Source organism: Megalobrama amblycephala, linkage group LG17 (assembly GCF_018812025.1).
Source record: "Megalobrama amblycephala isolate DHTTF-2021 linkage group LG17, ASM1881202v1, whole genome shotgun sequence".
Classification (NCBI taxonomy): Eukaryota; Metazoa; Chordata; class Actinopteri; order Cypriniformes; family Xenocyprididae; genus Megalobrama; species Megalobrama amblycephala.
In genome coordinates this window covers 22,107,912-22,126,944 of record NC_063060.1, presented here as the reverse complement: position 1 = coordinate 22,126,944, position 19,033 = coordinate 22,107,912, and the positions used below count along the sequence as shown (strand labels likewise).

The window sequence follows — 19,033 nt, the reverse complement described above, 5'->3', positions numbered from 1 at the left end:
TTTTTTTTTTTTCAAAATGAAATTAATCCATCAATATAAAAGTTATTTTTCAAATTGAAAATATAACTTATAACTTGTCATTGTCATTGTCATCTTGCTATAATGACAGGGTTTATGTAAATTCTAGGGTTAGTGATGTCACCAACCCAGGAAGAATCTTATTGTAGTCCCTACCAGCCATTTGTTGTAGTCCTTAAACAGAGAATTCTTTAAAAGAAAATATCTCCTTTTGCATTGAACTTTCAGCGCTGTAACTTTGCAGATACTGTTTATGCTCAAGCAGAAACATTACACACTAACTAAAGTTAAAGGTGCCATCGAACGTTTTTTTTACAAGATGTAATATAAGTCTAAGGTGTCCCCTGAATGTGTCTGTGAAGTTTCAGCTCAAAATACCCCATAGATTTTTTTTAATTAATTTTTTTAACTGCCTATTTTGGGGCATCATTAGAAATGCGCCGATTCATGCTGCGGCCCCTTTAAATGCTCACGATCTCCGCCCCCGGAGCTTGCGCTTGCCTTAAACAGTGCATAAACAAAGTTTACACAGCTAATATAACCCTCAAAATGGATCTTTACAAAGTGTTCGTCATGCATACTGCAGGATTATGTGAGTATTGTATTTATTTGGATGTTTACATTTGATTCTGAATGAGTTTGAGGTTTTGCTCCGTGGCTAAAGCTAACATTACACACTGTTGGAGATAATCTTTTATTTAAACAGTGATTAAATTATATAAAGAAAGCAATCAAAGAAATCTCCCTTTACAATCGCTGGAGCTGTCAATCAAACAGCGCAAGTTTATCAAGTTTATTCTGAACACGCACCAAAACTCCCATTTTATTCAACAAATCTCTTAGTTATATCGTGTTTCCATGTTAGTTACGACAAAAGCATTCGTTAGTGTGCAGAAATTGAGTTGCAATGACGAGATCACTGCTTTCATGCACTCAACTTGTCTGTTTATTACTGCAACCTTTCGTGCCACAATCTAAATATAATGCCATCAAGCTAAATGTAATGCAGCACTTTTCACGATTAGTTAACCTTGAGAGCTGTAATAGTAAAAACATGCTAAAAAGAGAGAGTAATACTTGGCTATTTTTAAATGGAAAGATGTCAGCCAATCACAGCAGTGGGCGTTTACACTGAAGTCTCACAGCAGACATGCCCCTTAAAACAGGGCTAAAATCAGGGTAGCAAAAATGCCTTTTATTTCTAAATTATGACCATTTTTAATGTAAAAAGCATACTAACGTCATAAGTGCACACCAGGAAACATTATAAAACAATAAAACAATGCAGTTTATGACCCCTTGAAAGTTGAATTGAAGTTTCTTGGCTTTAGTATGAATATGTTAGCCTTAAGGTTATCTATAAGCTAGTGTGCTGCCTCCAAAACAATGACAAAATTCACATTTACTGTATAAGATATAAGCATTCAAAACTTACAGTCTCTCACTTCCACCAATATGGATCAACTATTTTGATGACATCATTCTGCACTTCAGCTTCACTTCAGCACAGACCACAAAACACATATTGGACCCATTTGAATTCCACACAGAATGCTATATTTTAAAGCGATATGCAGGAGATTAGGAGAAATGGTTAGACAGACTCTGCATTAGAAACAGCACTGAGGAGTAGAAGAAATAACACCGGTGCCATGCAACAACATAAATTACACACTTTTCAAACCACACATCCTCAGCATGATTATGATCACCATTTTACTTTAGTAATAGTTTCATAATAAATCTAAAGGGAGAATCTATTCGACTGTGTCTGTCATAAGCTGTCAAATGCAGCTTTACCGAGCTCAACAGCTCTGGCCGAGGTGTGATATAAATTTAATGTTATTGGCTATTTTCAATAAAGGGGAGGAGCTGCTCAATATGTCCCACCCTGTCTTTCTGTTTCAGTGGAAATTATGTCAACACATTGAATAACGCTTCACTTTCCAGGAACTTCAGGTGGACTTTAAGTTTTTTTTTTGTGTGTGTGTGCGCATTTTTAAATGTAATTGATTATTTTTTTAAACAATGTTTAATTAAAAAGTTTAGAATGGAAGAATTTTTAGATAATCTAATCTAGGTCTAAGCCACTGATCTGTAATAGAGAACTGGATGGTTTATGACGTCATAAGTCACCGCACAGCCATATTGCTATTCCCAGACATTTTATTGAATCAGTAAGAAGTTATCTAGTTTTAATGAGAAAACATTTCCTAACAAGTCACCATTTTTGTATCTTAAGTCTTCCTGTACTGTACATTCCTCTTTGTAGGAGGCTGATCACATGGATGTGACTATTGTGAGTCCAAGTCATTCAAATTGCATGAAACTCGACATACACATAGTTGTCAGCCAGAAGACATGGGCAAAGCCTTACAAATGGGCATGGAGGAGGGGGGCTATGGCGCAAGCTTTTGACTAAAGTTGGGGATTAGCTTTACCTACAGTCACCAAACTCTGTATGTATGTGTGTGTGTATATATATATATATATATATATATATATATATATAATCTCATTGAACCGAACAGTCATTAGCTCTGACCAACAGGAAGTCAAATATTTTTGTTTGAATGTGGATTTTTTTTTAATCAAGTTCTGAATTTTTAACTACAGCTCCAAAGTTGTTCTGAAAATGAGGTGTGGTCAGGAGCATTGTTAGCGCATTGCTATTTTGAGGCAACTGAAAACGACTGCGCCATTGACAATGTGCATACACTCAGCTTGTTACACACGCAGGGACACGCAGCAGCACACAAAAATTTTTAAATATTAAAAATAAAAAGTTCTCTCTGGAGAAGCATTCACTCTTTCTGCTTGCAAATCCCACATGTAAATAGCAAATCCACCATGGTGCAGTGCACCTGGCTTTTAAAGGAAATGGGAGATGAGACTCCGATTGGTTTATTGCACATTACCGATTGAGGGTGAGCCTGGCGCGCCGACCATTTTTCCCATCGTTAAACTATGCCCTAAATGAACCTGTGCCATGTGCTTCAGACCATACGCTCAGATCGTTAAAATAGGGCCTTTAGAGCTTAACCATTTCATTGCTGTCTGCAGTTGCCTGCATTACAGGATAAGAAATATCTTAATTTAGATATCAAAATAAAGACATATAACCATTTTATTTGTAGTACTGTTCTTACACAGTCTTTTTACATTTAACTGCTTTAAATGCATATTGCCTGTCATGCACAGTTGCCCTGAAGCTACCGGTGTGGCGCCAGGGCTTGGGCCCATCATCGCTGCTTGCAGCTATATTTCTTATTATATTATAAATATATTTTATTTATTGCTTATAGTTGCTTGCAGATATATATATATATATATATATATATATATATATATATATATATATATATATATATATATATATATATATGAGCAATATCACACTCGTAGCTGTGCGATATGGCTGTATATCAGCACGCTGTGATTCGTCGATTCAATCACAGCGTGCTGATATACAGCCATATCGCACGGCTACGAGTGTGATATTGCGTTTATACAACAGTTCGACGGCACGAGTGTGTAAATAAATAAGAACAACAACGGAGTGTCTTTAAAACCCTCTTTTGTGCAGCACTACTTCCTTCCGCCACGGATTCAAATCTCAATTCGACAGTTGGACCAAGCCTCCGTTACTAATTCTAAAACGTCACTTCAGAACTATTAACGAAGGAACGTTGAGTCGCGCCATTGAAACACATTGAATTTTGTACAGTATTAGAGAGAGTGAGAGCGAGAGAGAGAGAGAGAGAGAGAGAGAGAGAGTAGGTTATTACCTGTGTCTGGTATATTGCATTACATTCATTCTTCAAGTCGATGTCTATAATATTATATCCTTTATACAAGTCCGTTTGAATGTCCGCTGAGGAAAGCGATCTTTGTATTTGTCCTTTTCCGTAACATCCATTACACCACAGCGCTAAAACAACTTCCTTTTGCAAAAGTTCCTTTCAATTTAAAAGTCTCTTGTGCTTCGCTGACTCATTCTCCTGTAAAGTGTTGCCGCCATCTAATGGCGTATTAATGTAATGTTCACTCAATCCATATTACTTAATGGACATCTTTATATAAAATCATATTTATTAACAATAATATTTAGAACAACAAATAAGCACAACTGTACAGTTCAGTCAAACATAAAGCACTAGTAAAAAATTAGGTCACCATTTACGCTTGTATGTGGGTTTTACAAATATTTAACGAATGAAAAGGATTTTAAAGAGCTTGTGACAAAACCTCCTAACTCCATTGGATCCTCAAACTGTCAATCAAGCCTCATTAATCTGCCTCACCTCCTGAATAAAGTGCGCACGCAGTTTGGACATCTCCTCTGTGCAATGCAAAGGTAAATAAAGATCTGTTGAAAAAAAATTGTAAAGCGTTTTCTTTACTCAAAAATACATATGTTTATAAAGTTTAATGTTTTACGTATTTGAAGAGCGGAGAAGAGTCTGATATGTCCCGTCTAGTTGTAGCCAATGTGCTATATAAGGATGTAACGTAACGTTTATTATTATCAAATTTAATATAGCACAATTCGACTTGCTCTGGAACAAATAATAGATTAATAAGACCAAAGATTGCCCGTTCTATGTACTCAAATTGAATTATGTCTCATGTTTAACCACTATAAGAGCCAGCGGCAAATCCCCGAGGCATTGGCCGAGATGAAGCTGTTCTCGGCGGTTACAGAAGCACTGAACGGCCACTGACCCACTCGAGCTCGCATCTCCGAAAACGTCAAAACAAATGGTAAAATAGGCGCTGTTATTAAATATGAGTCACATATTTCAGGTCTAAACAACTACATTCTCGCCTAAAAAACTATTAAAACTACAGTTCGTGGTACAAGAAGTAGTATTTGTAAAAATTACGGTATATATATATATATATATATTATCCTGCCTGAAAAGACCATAAACATTACAGATAACCTACAAAGTAACAATTAATTTACATACAAATATCCTAAAATCTAATCTTATGCAACTGATAAGCTGCAAATCAGGTGATTTAGGTCAAGGTTTTAGCTGTCAATCAATGATGCCCTCTGTTGGTTGGGAATAGCAATATGGCCATAATTATAACCATAATTATGAGATTCTGACATGTAGAAAGTGTTCATGTCCTTGTAGAACTCATAATTAACCTCTGAATTTTCTGAGAGATCCGACTTGTATCATGTGACCGCTGTACCACCTGACCAATGCAGATTCATATTGGTGTTGATATAGACACGCATAATTCTGAGTCCAAGGACATGAACAGCTCCGAGCAGAGCATCATGTGTTGTCATCTCATATACTATAATTACAACATGGCATGAACACAGCATATGATCAATCCAGTAAAATATTTTTTTCTCCATTTAACTGGATAAGTGTGCCTTGTAACAATTTACACAAAGAAGTATCTGTTAAATGCCTATGATGGTGACCTTGAGGAGCTGTATCACTGAGCGTTTATGTGGAGATGGACAGCTGTTGCATTTCCAGCCTCCCTGAGGACAGCAGCGGCTGAACCGACAGGATGCTGAAACCAGCCACAGAAACTCAATCCTCAGTCGGGCCGGAGCCAGAACCCACCGATGCTGAGAGCTTTAAGAGGTAAACATTCCTCTCCCACTCCCCTCTGGGGAGCTTTCCTACTATTCTACCCCGGCAGAAAGACACCCTCCCCAGAGATGCAGCGCTTCAGCCCCGCACAAGCATTTGCAGCACCCCTGCGGCGGGAAAACAGCCAGCCAGGTTGGGGGGTTAGTATGAGGAATGTTGGAGGGGGGGTGCAGATATTCTTCCTTTACCATTCCTGTGGAAGACAGCAGGTCCTGTGGGAGACATTCCTATAGCTGTCTCTCTCCCTCCATCTCTCTGCTTCTGCAGTTTTGCATTAGCACGATCAATAGTCCAATCACATCAGGGACACGGGTGGATCCATCGGCCCATTCCCATAACGCAATGCGGTGGTCATGTCTTAAGTGCACAGAGAGGTGTTAAAGCTGCTCTGGACCAGGCTGAGACGACGGCAGCCATTGATCGAGGTGACACGTGACATCTCTTACTGCCTCTCTCTTTGTGCCTTTTTCTCGTGTGAAAATCGTTTTTTTTTTTGTTGGAAAATCTCTTTCGGTCAGTGTTCCCTGCACCATATTAAATATATACTATCTGAGATATGAGGAATACAACAAATATTTTATTGTATTGTTTTCCCCACAAAAAACACCAGGGTTACCTGGAGAAAGCTATTTGTAAGCATTTGCAATCACCTCACCTGGATCAGGCCTTCTCAGAAATACACAACCTGCTTGCTTCCATCTGTGCTCATGGGCAATCAGTTCTGGGCAGACAAGGTTTTGAGCCAGTCACCTGAGCCACTAATGTCATATGTCTAATAACTCTGCAGCCACAGCAAAATGACATCATGACAATGCAGACTGGCTGATGGTAGCACTAGACCGTGCACAGTCTCAAGACCTTCACTAGTCCTCAATGGAGAAGGATACTTTTGGCCCATGAATGTAGTCACTGCATGTACTGTACTAGCTGGGCTAACTACACCATGTTAACCAGCCAAACCTTGACCTCATGATAAAGCTCTTGCTGGCAATATAATAAATATAATACCCCTTTTACAAGATGTAATATGAGTATCTGGTGTTCCCAGAATATGTCTGTGAAGTTTCAGCTAAAAATACCAAGCGTATCAAGCGTATAGCGTTAGTTCTTGACATTAGTCAAGCTCGCATCAGGTGACACTCAGCGGATTCACATTGACCTATAGGAATACAAAGCCTATCACCACATTCGTATATATAAGGTCCCTCAAGTATTATCAGCAGCTTTATCGCATTGCTCAGGAGCTAATTAAATGGCGAATTTGGCGGGCGAGACCACTATGAATTGTGTAATCCGGAATTTAGTGAATTGACACAGATTTCACTTCATGTTCTTGAACGAACACACTAATTCACCGCATTGATTATAAACTGCTCGATTTGGAAATAACCTGAAACATGTGACCTGAAACACGAGATCTGCACTCATCACACAAAGGGGAAGGATATCAAGAAGATGATAAAGAATCCACACCAATCCAAACTGTATGTTAACTGCAAGTCATCTTTGACGACAGTGGTCCTGACAGAACGTTTATTATTACTTGTCAAATTTGCCCCTATTTGGGTGAGAGCAGTTTTTGTGTTTGTCCCTTTAAATGCAAATGAGCTGCTGCTCCCGGCCAACTTTCCAAAAGAGGGCACAGCTTTAACAGCTCACACTTCAGTTGCTCAACAACAACAAAGCTGGAGAATCTTACGCAGCCAAAATGACGATTGTCAGTAACGGTGTTCAGCCTTACATTGTTCAAACCAGAGTCAGACACTGATGGAGAGGTTCAGGGAGAAGTTACAACTTTCAGAATGCAACTGGACATTTCTGAATGGTTAGTGGATAAATTGATGTTGTGCAAATCCAGCACTGAATTGACCCTCATTTTTGAAGCAGTCCAGCGTAAAATGATGGAATGGCAACAACACTCTACTACAACAACTCTACCTCTTGTCTAAAGCAGCCCAACATGGGCTCACCGCCTTTGTTGCGTGTTCTCGGATGCAGGGTTTATGTTAATTTTAGGGTTAGTGATGTCACTAACCCAGGAAGAAGCCCGTTGTAGTCCCTACCAGCCATTTGTTGTAGTCCTTAAACAGCGAATTCTTTAAAAGAAAATCTCCCTTTGCATTGAACTTTGAGCGTCGTAACTTTGCAGATGTTGTTCATGCTCTAATAGCAACATTACACACTAACTAAAGTTAAAAAAAGTGAAATCATAATCAAACACCTCTTTAATGTTTGTTGTTTAACACATTAAAACAATTACGCCATGTGAGTCCTGAGTCCCATATGTAGGACGTTTGCACATTGCAAGCACCATCTGGCTAAAGCACATCTATAGACAATTAAACTTAAATTAAGACCTAAATGAACTTAAATTAAAGTAAGTTTTTAATGATGTTTTACATTTTCTGCAATTGTTAATAAACTGATAAATAACTGAATTGCTAAATAAAGAAAGAAAGCAGTTTAGGTCTGTATTTTCAATAATACTGTAATAATAAGTATCAGTATTGGTATCAGTGATACTGGCCTTCATTCATAGTACTTGGTAGATGTCATTAAACAAACATTTAAAATATCAAGTATTTAAAATACTGACTTTATGTTGTTTCCATACTAATTAAGAGATTTAATGTGGTAAAATATATATGATGAAATTTGAATGTAAGCATTTTAATCACAATTATCGGTGTGATTAATTCATTATTATTTAATCAACTGACAGCCCTTAAACAAAATACAGTGAGACAAGTATAGTTCATTTCATGAACAAATAATTTAATGAACCAGGTAAGAAAACACAATCATGTACAGGTAACAAAGCTGCCAGTGTTCCATTTTTAATATAATGCTGTTTAAAGAGTAAGCATAGTTTGATTTTCAGTGATAAACCTACCATTACAATAACTATCTGTAAATATGATTATGAGTCTATCTGACTGTCAGTGGGCAGGGATACAAAAATGCAGAAGTATAATCTGTAGTTTGCACGAAAGCCCTGGAGCTGTCAAAAGTCTCCAAGGCTTTCGTAAAAACTACAAAAAAGACAAATAAATGTGATTTTCTTGGTCAAGGTAACACAGAGAATGAGTAAACCTTGTTCAATTTTTACATATACTACCGGCATTATAACAATACAAATCAGGTTGAAAATCGGCAGTTACACTTTAAAGGGGACCTATTGAGCAAAAATCAGTGTGTGTCCACAGTGTGTGTAAACAACAAGCCTATAATGGCAAAAATCCACCCACTTTTTTCTTTGCGTAACTTATGTCAGTTTGAGAGCGACTGCTGGATATCAGCCTACACTTTGGTCGTAGATTTAGTCAGCAAACGAGCAGCACAATATAGACCAACTGAATGATGCTTTAATTTAAGTAGAAAATCTCAAATGAAGATCGCTGAACTCCAACTTACTTGTCTATGTTTTCAGATCATCTGCGCTTCTTCCTCAGTGTAGAGAGAGAGAGAGCGCATGTGTGGTTGCCAGATTGCAAAGATTAAGTAAAACATGTTTTTTTTAACAGAAAAGCTCTGACTGGGGGTTTAAATTCTGGAAATCTGGCAACCATAAGCATGAACGCTCATAAAAACAGTCTGTAATGTCTTGTCTCCTTTATTCGACAAAAACAAAACGTGATTTCAAAACAAGTTCAAAACGTGTCAAGTTTTTAGTCTTTTAGCCACATTTCAGTCTCGTCTTTTTTCCGTCAACGATATTGCATGTGTTGATTTAGTCACAGTTATCGTTAAATGACACTGGTGTCGTCTCTCATCGTCTAGTCTTAGTCATGGAAAAAAAGGTGGTCAACGAACATTTTTCGTCAGTTTTCGTTAACAAAATTAACACTGCTGTACACAGTCTGCCATGCTTATCCTCCTCGCCAGAGCATTTAACAGTAGCATTCAAGTAAGAAATGTATTCTTATTAAAACAACTAAAGTTATTTAATCAAGAGCAGTGAGTGATTTTCTGCTTTTCTTTTGCTGTTTGATTCATATTTACAGCATATTCAGCAGCAGGTACTGTATATAATGCTGCTGTAAAGCGACTTCTTTCCCTGCTGTTTACGTTCACAGACATAACTGACTGTGTTTGTGAACTTTGTGTGTTTTTAACATAAACTTGTGTATTTGACAGTTTAAATGCAATAAGAGAAAATTAGTTGAAAGCTAGCTTTCTGTGCAGGTACTTTGGATGTGTGCGCACAGAAAACCATATATCAGAAGTTTAAACTGTTTAAACTGGCTTTAAAATGCATGCAAATACTTTCATGATGGCAAAGAACTGCAATGTCACGTGACCGTGGCTACAATACAGATGATAATCAAAAACAAACAAATGTTTTTTTTAGTTTTTGGCAGAGTATCCAAGACACAAGTTGTATAGGCTCCACCCTCTTCTGGAAAAAAGTGGGGTGGGGAGCAGCAGCACATTTGCATTTAAAGATACATGCACGAAAACATGCTTTTCCTTCCACTCAAAAATGGGTATTTACAACATGGTATAATAAATGATCTCTCTGGTATTTTGAGCTGAATTTAATCTGTGAAAATAAAAGTAGTGAATGCAAGCTCCTCATTGTGACATGGCTGTAACACATTTGAAGCAGCAACTTATTTAATCATTCACACTGATCTACTTCTAAACCGGTTTTCACCTGCATACTTCTCTGCTCTTCTTCATATATGCAACATTCCCAAATGACTATTACATTCTACTTTTTGGACTCCACAGGGAACTCATTTAAACCATCATCTCAAGCACTGTACAATTAACCCTCTGGAGTCTGAGGCTGATTTGGGGCCTGGAGAAGTTTTGACATGCCCTGACATTTGTGCTTTTTTCAGTTGTTCATAAACATATTAATGACACAAGTGTCATTACACTGTATTCAGCACAAACTAGGCTACCATAATATGTGAGGAACATGTGTGTACATGTTTGTGTTTTTGAAGGAATAACGTTTATGCGTGGTTACTGAAAAAACAAAAAACTTAAGTCACTGATATAAGGCCAATAAAAGTATATTAAATCTGTGTTCACAAGACTTTTGGGTATTGAAGGTCGTAGACTGATTTTTGCTTCAAATATGTAAAAATTATGCACTACTCTTTCATTTATAACAATATACTGTTTAGTTTTTGTAAGACACTTTTTGCCAAGAAACACGATCAATTCTCCATGAATACATTCTCAGTAAGACTGAATAGTAATGACATATAGAAACCTAATCTCCAAACTAGGCACAGCACAACTTAAAATGGTTTATGTATATTAATACTTTAAACTTAAAAGAGTCTGAATTAGGCTTTTATTTAAAAGTGCAATTTGGAGAAATATAGGATTCTCATATGTTTATGTAAATTTTCACAGAGGAGTTATTTTTTATTTAATATTCATTGCAACGCTGGTGTTTGCAAACTGCAGCCGGATAAACAAATTCACCTAAGAAGAAGACATATTCCATGTGAATTCATACTACAGAAAAGAAACAAAAACTAATAATGAAGCAACATCTGCTGCAACGTCTGAACATGGTAGATATGAGCCAGATCTGAGCATCATCTAACATAGTGTTAAACTGATTGTGGTCATGTACACTTTCATGTTTCTATTTTGAGTGGATCTACAACTAATTCCTACACATTGGCTGAATGCAGAAATGTCAAGGTATTTCTTAATAAATTAGTATTCAAATTATAAAATAGAATGATATTTTGTTTGTTTAGCTAAATACAATACTATCAGCTATTAGCTAGCAAAAGTTAAAAATTTTAAAGCAAACTCTGCTCACTTTTATAGGCGCTCAGTGTGTGGTTCACAGTGCAGTATACTTAGAATGCACATTCTAAAGGAGCTTGTGCAATTAATTTTTACATTTGTGCAGAAACAGTTTTGTCTTATCACTTTCTCTTATCATCGAGCAATTCCAAAGAGCCTAAAGTGATGGTGTTTGTCTAATTTACAGATGTATATGTATGTATATAGTGTGGTCCCTATTTACCTGTGAGGTGACACTGATGAGTCTTGTGTGGAATGAGAGTGCTCAGGGGCTCAAACACCTGCTCTTCCTCCTCTTCTTCCTCCTCTTCGGGACAGATCTGGCTCCTCAGATGGCCATTTCCTTCATCCTTTGACTCAATCTCAGCAACAGCGTCTGGATCTGAGAGATCAAGCACACCAGAGATGGTCATCAATGGTGACCCCTAGCTTAAGATCTGTTCTCACATTATCCCAGAAGACAAGCAGGCATTATCAGAGATAATATAGATCTTTTTGCTCAAGCAGTAATTGTATTGATTACTTGCATTTCTTTTTATTAGCAAGTATGACCATGGTGGGAAATTAACACTGGCCACCAGGCAATTGAAGGTAATTTTATCCACCAGCCACTGTGGTGGACAAATTGTCATGGATTGGCCTTTGACAACAACAATGCATTCTTGTTGAAGTAATGCACTTAATGTAGGAAGAGGTGTTCACAAAGCTGGTGTTTGATTGGCTGACATTAGATTTATGCTCTAAGAGCATGATTGGAAATAAACTCTGTAGGATGTGGACCTCTAGAAATGAAACTGAATAGACCATTACGTAAGACATAATATACTATCAGCCGCAAAATAAACAAGAAGAGGTGATCAGGACCCTGATGCAAATATTGCTTTATTACCAAGTGTGCTTGCAAGTATTAAATACTCCATTACACATATATTATATATATAAAAAGTATAAAGACGGATAGGTTTAATCAGAATAAACATATTTACAGATTATGAACATACAGGTGCATCTCAATCAATTAGAATGTCGTGGAAAAGTTCATTTATTTCAGTAATTCAACTCAAATTGTGGAACTCGTGTATTAAATAAATTAAATGCACAGAGACTGAAGTACTTTTAAGTCTTTGATTATTTTAATTGTGATGATTTTGGCTCACATTTAACAAAACCCACCAATTCACTATCTCAATAAATTAGAATACTTCATAAGATCAATAAAAAAAGGATATTTTAAACAGAAATGTCAGGCTTCTGAAAAGTATGTTCATTTCTATGCACTAAATACTTGATTGGGCCTCCTTTTGCATGAATTACTGCATCAATGCAGCATGGCATGGGGGCAATCAGCCTGTGGCACTGCTCAGGTGTAATGGAAGCCCAGGTTGCTTTGATAGCGGCCTTCAGGTCATCTGCATTGTTGGGTCTGGTGTCTCTCATCTTCCTCTTGACAATACCCCGGGCAGGTGCCAAATCCTGCTGGAAAAATGAAATCAGCATCTCCATAAAGCTTGTCCGCAGAAGGAAGCATGAAGTGCTCTAAAATTTCCTGGTAGATGGCTGCATTGACTGTGGACTTCAGAAAACACAGTGGACCAACACCAGCAGATGACATGGCAGCCCAAATCATCACTGACTGTGGAAACTTCACACTGGACTTCAAGCAACATGGTTTCTGTGCCTCTCCACTCTTCCTCCAGATTCTGGGACCTTGATTTGATCTGAAAAGAGGACTTTGGACCACTGAGCAACAGTCCATTTGTTTTTCTCCTTAGCCCAGGTAAGACGCTTCTGACGTTGTCTTTGGTTCAGAAGTGGCTTGGTACGTGGAATGTGACAGTTGTAGCCCATTTTCTGAAGACGTCTGTGCGTGGTGGCTCTTGATGCACTGACTCCAGCTTCAGTCCACTCCTTTTGAAGCTCTCCTAAGTTCTTAAATTGGCTTCGCCTGACAATCTTCTCAAGCCTGCGGTCATTCCTTTCACTTGTACACCTTTTCTTACCACACTTTTTCCTTCCAGTCAACTTTCCAAGAATATGCTTTGGCACAGCACTCTGTGAACAGCCAGCTCTTTCAGCAATGACCCTCTGTGGCTTACCCTCATTGTAGAGGGTCTTGATGATCGTCTTCTGGACAACTGTCGAGTCAGCAGACTTCCCAATGACTGCTGTTGGGATTACTGACCTAAATCCATTTATACCCTGAGAATGGTAATTTAATAGAACTTGAAATTAAATATTTTACTAATTTGATGAGCGGCAAGCTGTAATCATCAAAATGAAAACAAAAAAGTATGGAAATATTTTACTTTGTCTAATAAATCTAGAATATATTTAAGTTTTACTTTTTGAATTAAATTACAGTAAAAAAAAACGTTTTCATGATATTCTTATTTATTGAGATGCACCTGTATTTACAGTATTGTAAATAATAATCAATCAATCAACTGATTGATTGATTGATTGATTGATTAAATAATAATGTGAATAAATGGGACTGAATTAATTTACAAAGATATTGCACTTGCTGGTATATGCATTGGGAGGCATTTAACTGTTCATAAAGTAAATATAGACTGTGGGAAGAAGCTGTTCTTCTGCCTTGTGATCTGAGGTGCCATAGAGACTGCAACAGTTTTAAGAGGTTGTGGTCGGGGTGAGTGGAGTCTGTGATGATTATACCTGCCGTTTTCCTCACTCTGGAATAGTATAGGTCCTGGAGAGTGGGCAGGGGGGCACCAATAATCCTTTCAGCAGTCCGGACTGTACGTTGTAGTCTCCTGATGTCTGATTTCATGGCTGAACCTAACCAGACAGTTATAGATGAACACAGGACAAACTCAGTGATGGCTGAGTGGTATTGTGTCAGCAGATCCAGTGGCAGGTTGAACTTCCTCAGCTGGTAAAGTAAGTACAACCTCTGCTGGGCCTTTTTCACAACAGAATCTATGTGAGTGTCTCACTTCAGGTCCTGAGAGATAGAGGTACCTGAATGACTCCACTGCTGCAACAGCGCTGTTCATGATGGTGAATTGGGGGGAGCGCTGTGGTGTTCCTCCTAAAGTCCACTATCATCTCCACTGTTTTAAGCATGTTCAGCTCTAGGTTGTAATGACTGCACCAGACAGCAAGCTGCTCAGCCTCTTGTCTGTATGCAGACTCATCATCATCCTGGATGAGGCCAATGACTGTGGTGTTGTCTGCAAACTTCAGAAGCTTGGCAGAGGGGTCTTTTGCAGTGCAGTCATCTGTGTATAGGGAGAAGAGCAGTGGGGAGAGGACGCAACCTTGAGGAGCACCAGTGTTGATAGTGAGTCCTGGATGTGAGTTTTCCCAGTCTAACTAGCTGCTGCCTATTTGTCAGAAAGCTATTGATGCACTGACAGATTGGGGTGGGCATGGAGAACTGAGTCAGTTTGGATGATAGAAGATCATGCCTGATGGCATTGAAAGCCAAACTAAAGTACACAAATAAGATCTATGCGTAAGTCTCAGGTCTGCCGTGATGTTGCAGGATATAATGCAGTCCCATGTTGACTGCATCCTCCACAGACCTGTTTGCTCTGTAGGCAAACTGAAGGGGATCCAGCAAGGGTCGAGTGATGTCCTTTAGGGAGGCAAACACCAGTCTTCCAAATGACTTTATGACCACAGATGTGACAGGTCATTAAGTCCAATGATTTTGAATCTGAATCAGATTTTGAATCTAGGATAGTGGAGCATTTGAAGCAGCAGGGAACTTTACACTGCTCCAGTGATCTGTTAAAGATCTGTGTGAAGATAGGGGCCAGGTCATCGCATACATTTAAACAGGCAGGTGAAACACTGTCTGGGCCTGAAGATTTCCTAGTCTTCTGTTTTTTTAACTCACGTCCTCCACACACACCCTAAATGCAGGTTGGATGGCAGGAAGAGGAGGGAGGGGGGTTACAGGAGGAGAAGGTGGGTCCATTAAGTGTAGATCAGAGTGGGTGTGGGGCGTGAGACTGGGCTTTTCAAATCCGCAGTTAAAACGCATTCAGATTGTCATCCAGTTGTTGATTCTCCACAGATCATGTGGGTGGTGTCTTGTACTTGGTGATGTTTCTCAAACCTGTCCAGACTGATATTGAATCATTGGCTAAAAACGTCTTGGATTATGACTGTAACCCTTGTTCCCTGAGAAGGGAACGAGACGCTGCGGCGCATGTCGACACTTTGGGGAAAGCCTTTAGCATGACTGTGTCTGAAGCACGTGTGCAACTAGTCCAATCTTGATTGGTGCTGCATCACCTTGTGATGCATGATGGTGTAACACGGAAACTACAAAGGGAAGCTGGCAACACAGTAACGTCAGCTTTTGATAGCCTGAAGCAAGCCGCTCACAGGCATGCAGGAAGTATGGCAAAGGGACACAGTGTCTTGTTCCCTTCTCAGGGAACAAGGTTTACAGTCATAACCCGAGATGACAACACTTTGGGGAAAGAAATATCCATTTTGACATACTGACAAATACCTGTCCTGGTGTGAAACTGTTCAGGCACAGCTCAGGACAAGAGCACTTAAGACCCCTGCATAACCAGCAGGTCCAGTCTATAAAACCTCACAACAAAGGTCTTGTTGCCATACTTAGGGTGGAAATGGCTTACTGGCAAGGGCAGACAGTGTGCCTCGAGACCAGAAATTGCCTCTGAAATCCACCTGCTGCTTGTCAGTTTGGTAGCCGGGCAGCCCTCTTAGATGTCCTGAAGCATACCAAAAACTGGTCAGTCTTTCTCGCTGAGCAGTCGTACAAAGTAGATGTAGTTTCTCTTGGTCCGCTAACACAAGAAGAGGATGAAGGCCTGTATGAATATAAGCCAAGGCCAAAGCTCAGAAGAGTGCCAGGGACAACTCTTCTAAAGTCATGGCTAGATCCCCCTGCCAGGAATCTAACTTGAGCTGCAGGCCTCATCCTCATAATGCCATGAAGAATCAAATTACCAGGTAATGCTACCCCAGAGGTCCACCACTTAGTGGTGCATGGAAGGCGACTGGTCGTCACGCAGACTTGAACTGGGAAAGACCGGCAGAGAGACAATTGTAGTCGAGTCCCACACTACCCCCAGAAATGTAGTTCTCTGCTGGGGAGATAGTGAGCTTTTCTTGGCATAGAGCAACCACAAGCACATTATATGGTGAAGAACGACGTCTCAATGCCGAACTGCCCTCTCTTCCGACTGGGCCAAAATGAGCCAGTCGTCTATGTAATTGAGAATACAAATGTCCTGGAGTCTCACAGAGCCAGTGCTGCATCCATACATTTTGTAAAGGTGCAGGGAGATAACGCTAGGCCCCTAAAAGAGAACCTCGGGAACGTTCACTGGAAACCATTGTGTCCCGAAGTGCAAGAGGCGTCAGGAAGGAGCATTGATTTCTGTTTTCTTTCTGGAAGGCCTTGGGTGAGAGTGTTTCTTTGACCCCCAGGCTGTCAGATGGGGAGGGGGAGGGGAGGGGAGGGGGAGGGGAGGCAACCACTCATTTGCTGCTGCCTCATTTGCTGACTTGGAGTTCGGGGTTGACGGCTGGGGCTGCCCCTTGGAATCAAGCGTGGAGAGGGATTAACCTGTTCAATACAGAGGTCCCTTAATAGGTTGGCCTTTCTTTTTTTTTTTTCTTTTTTTTAGTTTGCAGACATGCATCAGCCTGACCTGCCACCATATATGCTCTGCCCACCACATAGGTGTAGTACGGCAGGGTTTGGTGGGCAATACTGGGGCTGTAGAGGGGAATTGTGGAAACGGCAAACTGAATACATATGACATGCTAAATAATTGTTAAACAATTACAGAAATACGATTAATTTGAAGATTTTAATTGGTTTTCAAAATTATGTAATACTTTAAAATAAACTGTCACCAGAAGTCAAATGATTAATTCCATTAATAAAATAATCATTAATTGTAAATTATTTACATTTTAGATGGTGTCATACAATATTGTACATTTTAGTGTGTAAGTAATGCAAGTAAATGTACATGTGGTAGAACCACATTTTATGTAAAATATATACAAATATTCATGAGACCACATTGCATCATCACACTAAAGATGTTGTAAAAGTTCATACTACATAACATTAACATTATTTACCAAGATGACAAGTCAAGCATAAGCAAATCGAATGAATGAACTCAATGAAAGATGACCTGCACCTGATCTGTTATTTTAAGATTGAACTTTAACAATCCTTGTGCAAGAGATTCTCTAGAGATGCAGTCATTGATGTGCACTGCAGTGAGACAGATCAATAACAGAGCATTTGAGGATTTGAACGCTCGCCTAGAATACACGAGCCACCACACAAAGCAGGAAAGGGTACTATACAAAGTGAGCATTTCTGAACTTAATAAAACATAATAAAGTAATTAGACAATCTCCTTAGTTCTCCTTTTATAGCGTGTAATTCACACTTCACAACCTTCTTTTCAAGCAATTAACATACACTATGTAAATATAAATGATATAATGGAAATTTATATTGAAAATATAAAATGCAAATATATATTCCAGAGAAGTAGCCTATATGTGAACAGACAGACCTTGAAAAGTGCATGCTGCTTTATCAATACAGCAAATGCCATGAATAAGTGATTTCTCTTTTTCCTCCTTTCTCTACTTCCTCCAGCAGCACAAGTTCATTCTGTATATCGATCTTCTCTCTCTAATCTGTCCTAGCTCTCTAACACACACACACACAGTCTAATGCACTCCTCGACTCATATTCTCGTCCAAAGAATAGCAAGGGCAGAGCAGTAAAAAAACACATTTTTATAATAGACAGATAGAGAGACAGCGAGAGAGATACATGTGGTTGTAATGAGATGGCTGAAGACACTGATCCCAGCAATACAACATAAGAACAGCAGCATTACTTTAATGACAATTCATTCATATACTGTTGCTTACTGCACATTATCACCAAACTCCATGTACGCTTCTGCATTTTGCTTCAGTCAGCTCAATGACATCTGGTGCAGCACCAGAGGTCTTTTTCTCCCAATGCTAGGATGACTAGGAGGAAATTACTTTTCACACAATTTTATTTTTATATAAGTTTCCATAGATGACGTGAACAACATCCATTGCTTTATGAGTCTGTCATGAATAAAATAAAGTATGTGACCTGATGGAGCAGAATCAGGTCATGAATATGATATTGCACTGCAATTGAACATAAATGAATACTTTTTGAAAGGGATACTTTTTATGAGAAGAATGGCATACTTTACTTCTGTATCCATAATTTATCTGTTTCAGTCACTTACGAAGACACATAAAACTGTGTGGAGCCAGTTAATGATGCTGCTGTCTCCCTCCTTAAAGTGATTTGCTTCTGTTGTTTTCTTTACTTTGCTTACATTTGCTCACTTTGCTGACATTGCTTTGGTTATAAATGTGAGGGAAGACATGGGATTACAGAAAGTTTCACACAACAAGACTGCAATAATTTAAAAGTCATGCAGCATGGAGTGGAAGTTGTGATAGTCTTTTTTTCCATATTTCAATGTATATCCGAGTGAAATGTTGGGTGGGGCTTGATTTTGTCCATGGGAATTAATTGGATGGTTTGATGGTTGTGGTTTGCTATT

General features: G+C 38.9%; 1 protein-coding gene across 8 annotated transcripts in view; it reads right to left on the bottom strand.

Annotated features, from left to right (window-relative positions):
* LOC125249942 (zinc finger protein 521) overlaps nucleotides 1-19,033 on the bottom strand; it is a 121,421-nt gene that overhangs the window by 90,694 nt on the left and 11,694 nt on the right. For 7 of the 8 annotated variants that reach the window (XM_048162193.1, XM_048162194.1, XM_048162195.1 and 4 more), the window contains one exon: nucleotides 11,650-11,808. The exons of the other annotated variant lie outside the window; for it this stretch is intronic. Coding sequence is in view for 4 of the 7 variants with exons in the window: in XM_048162189.1 (XP_048018146.1) it covers nucleotides 11,650-11,808 (159 nt within the window). In the remaining 3 variants the exon portion in view is untranslated. The remainder of the gene's footprint in view (nucleotides 1-11,649; nucleotides 11,809-19,033) is intronic. 8 annotated transcript variants of the gene reach the window in all.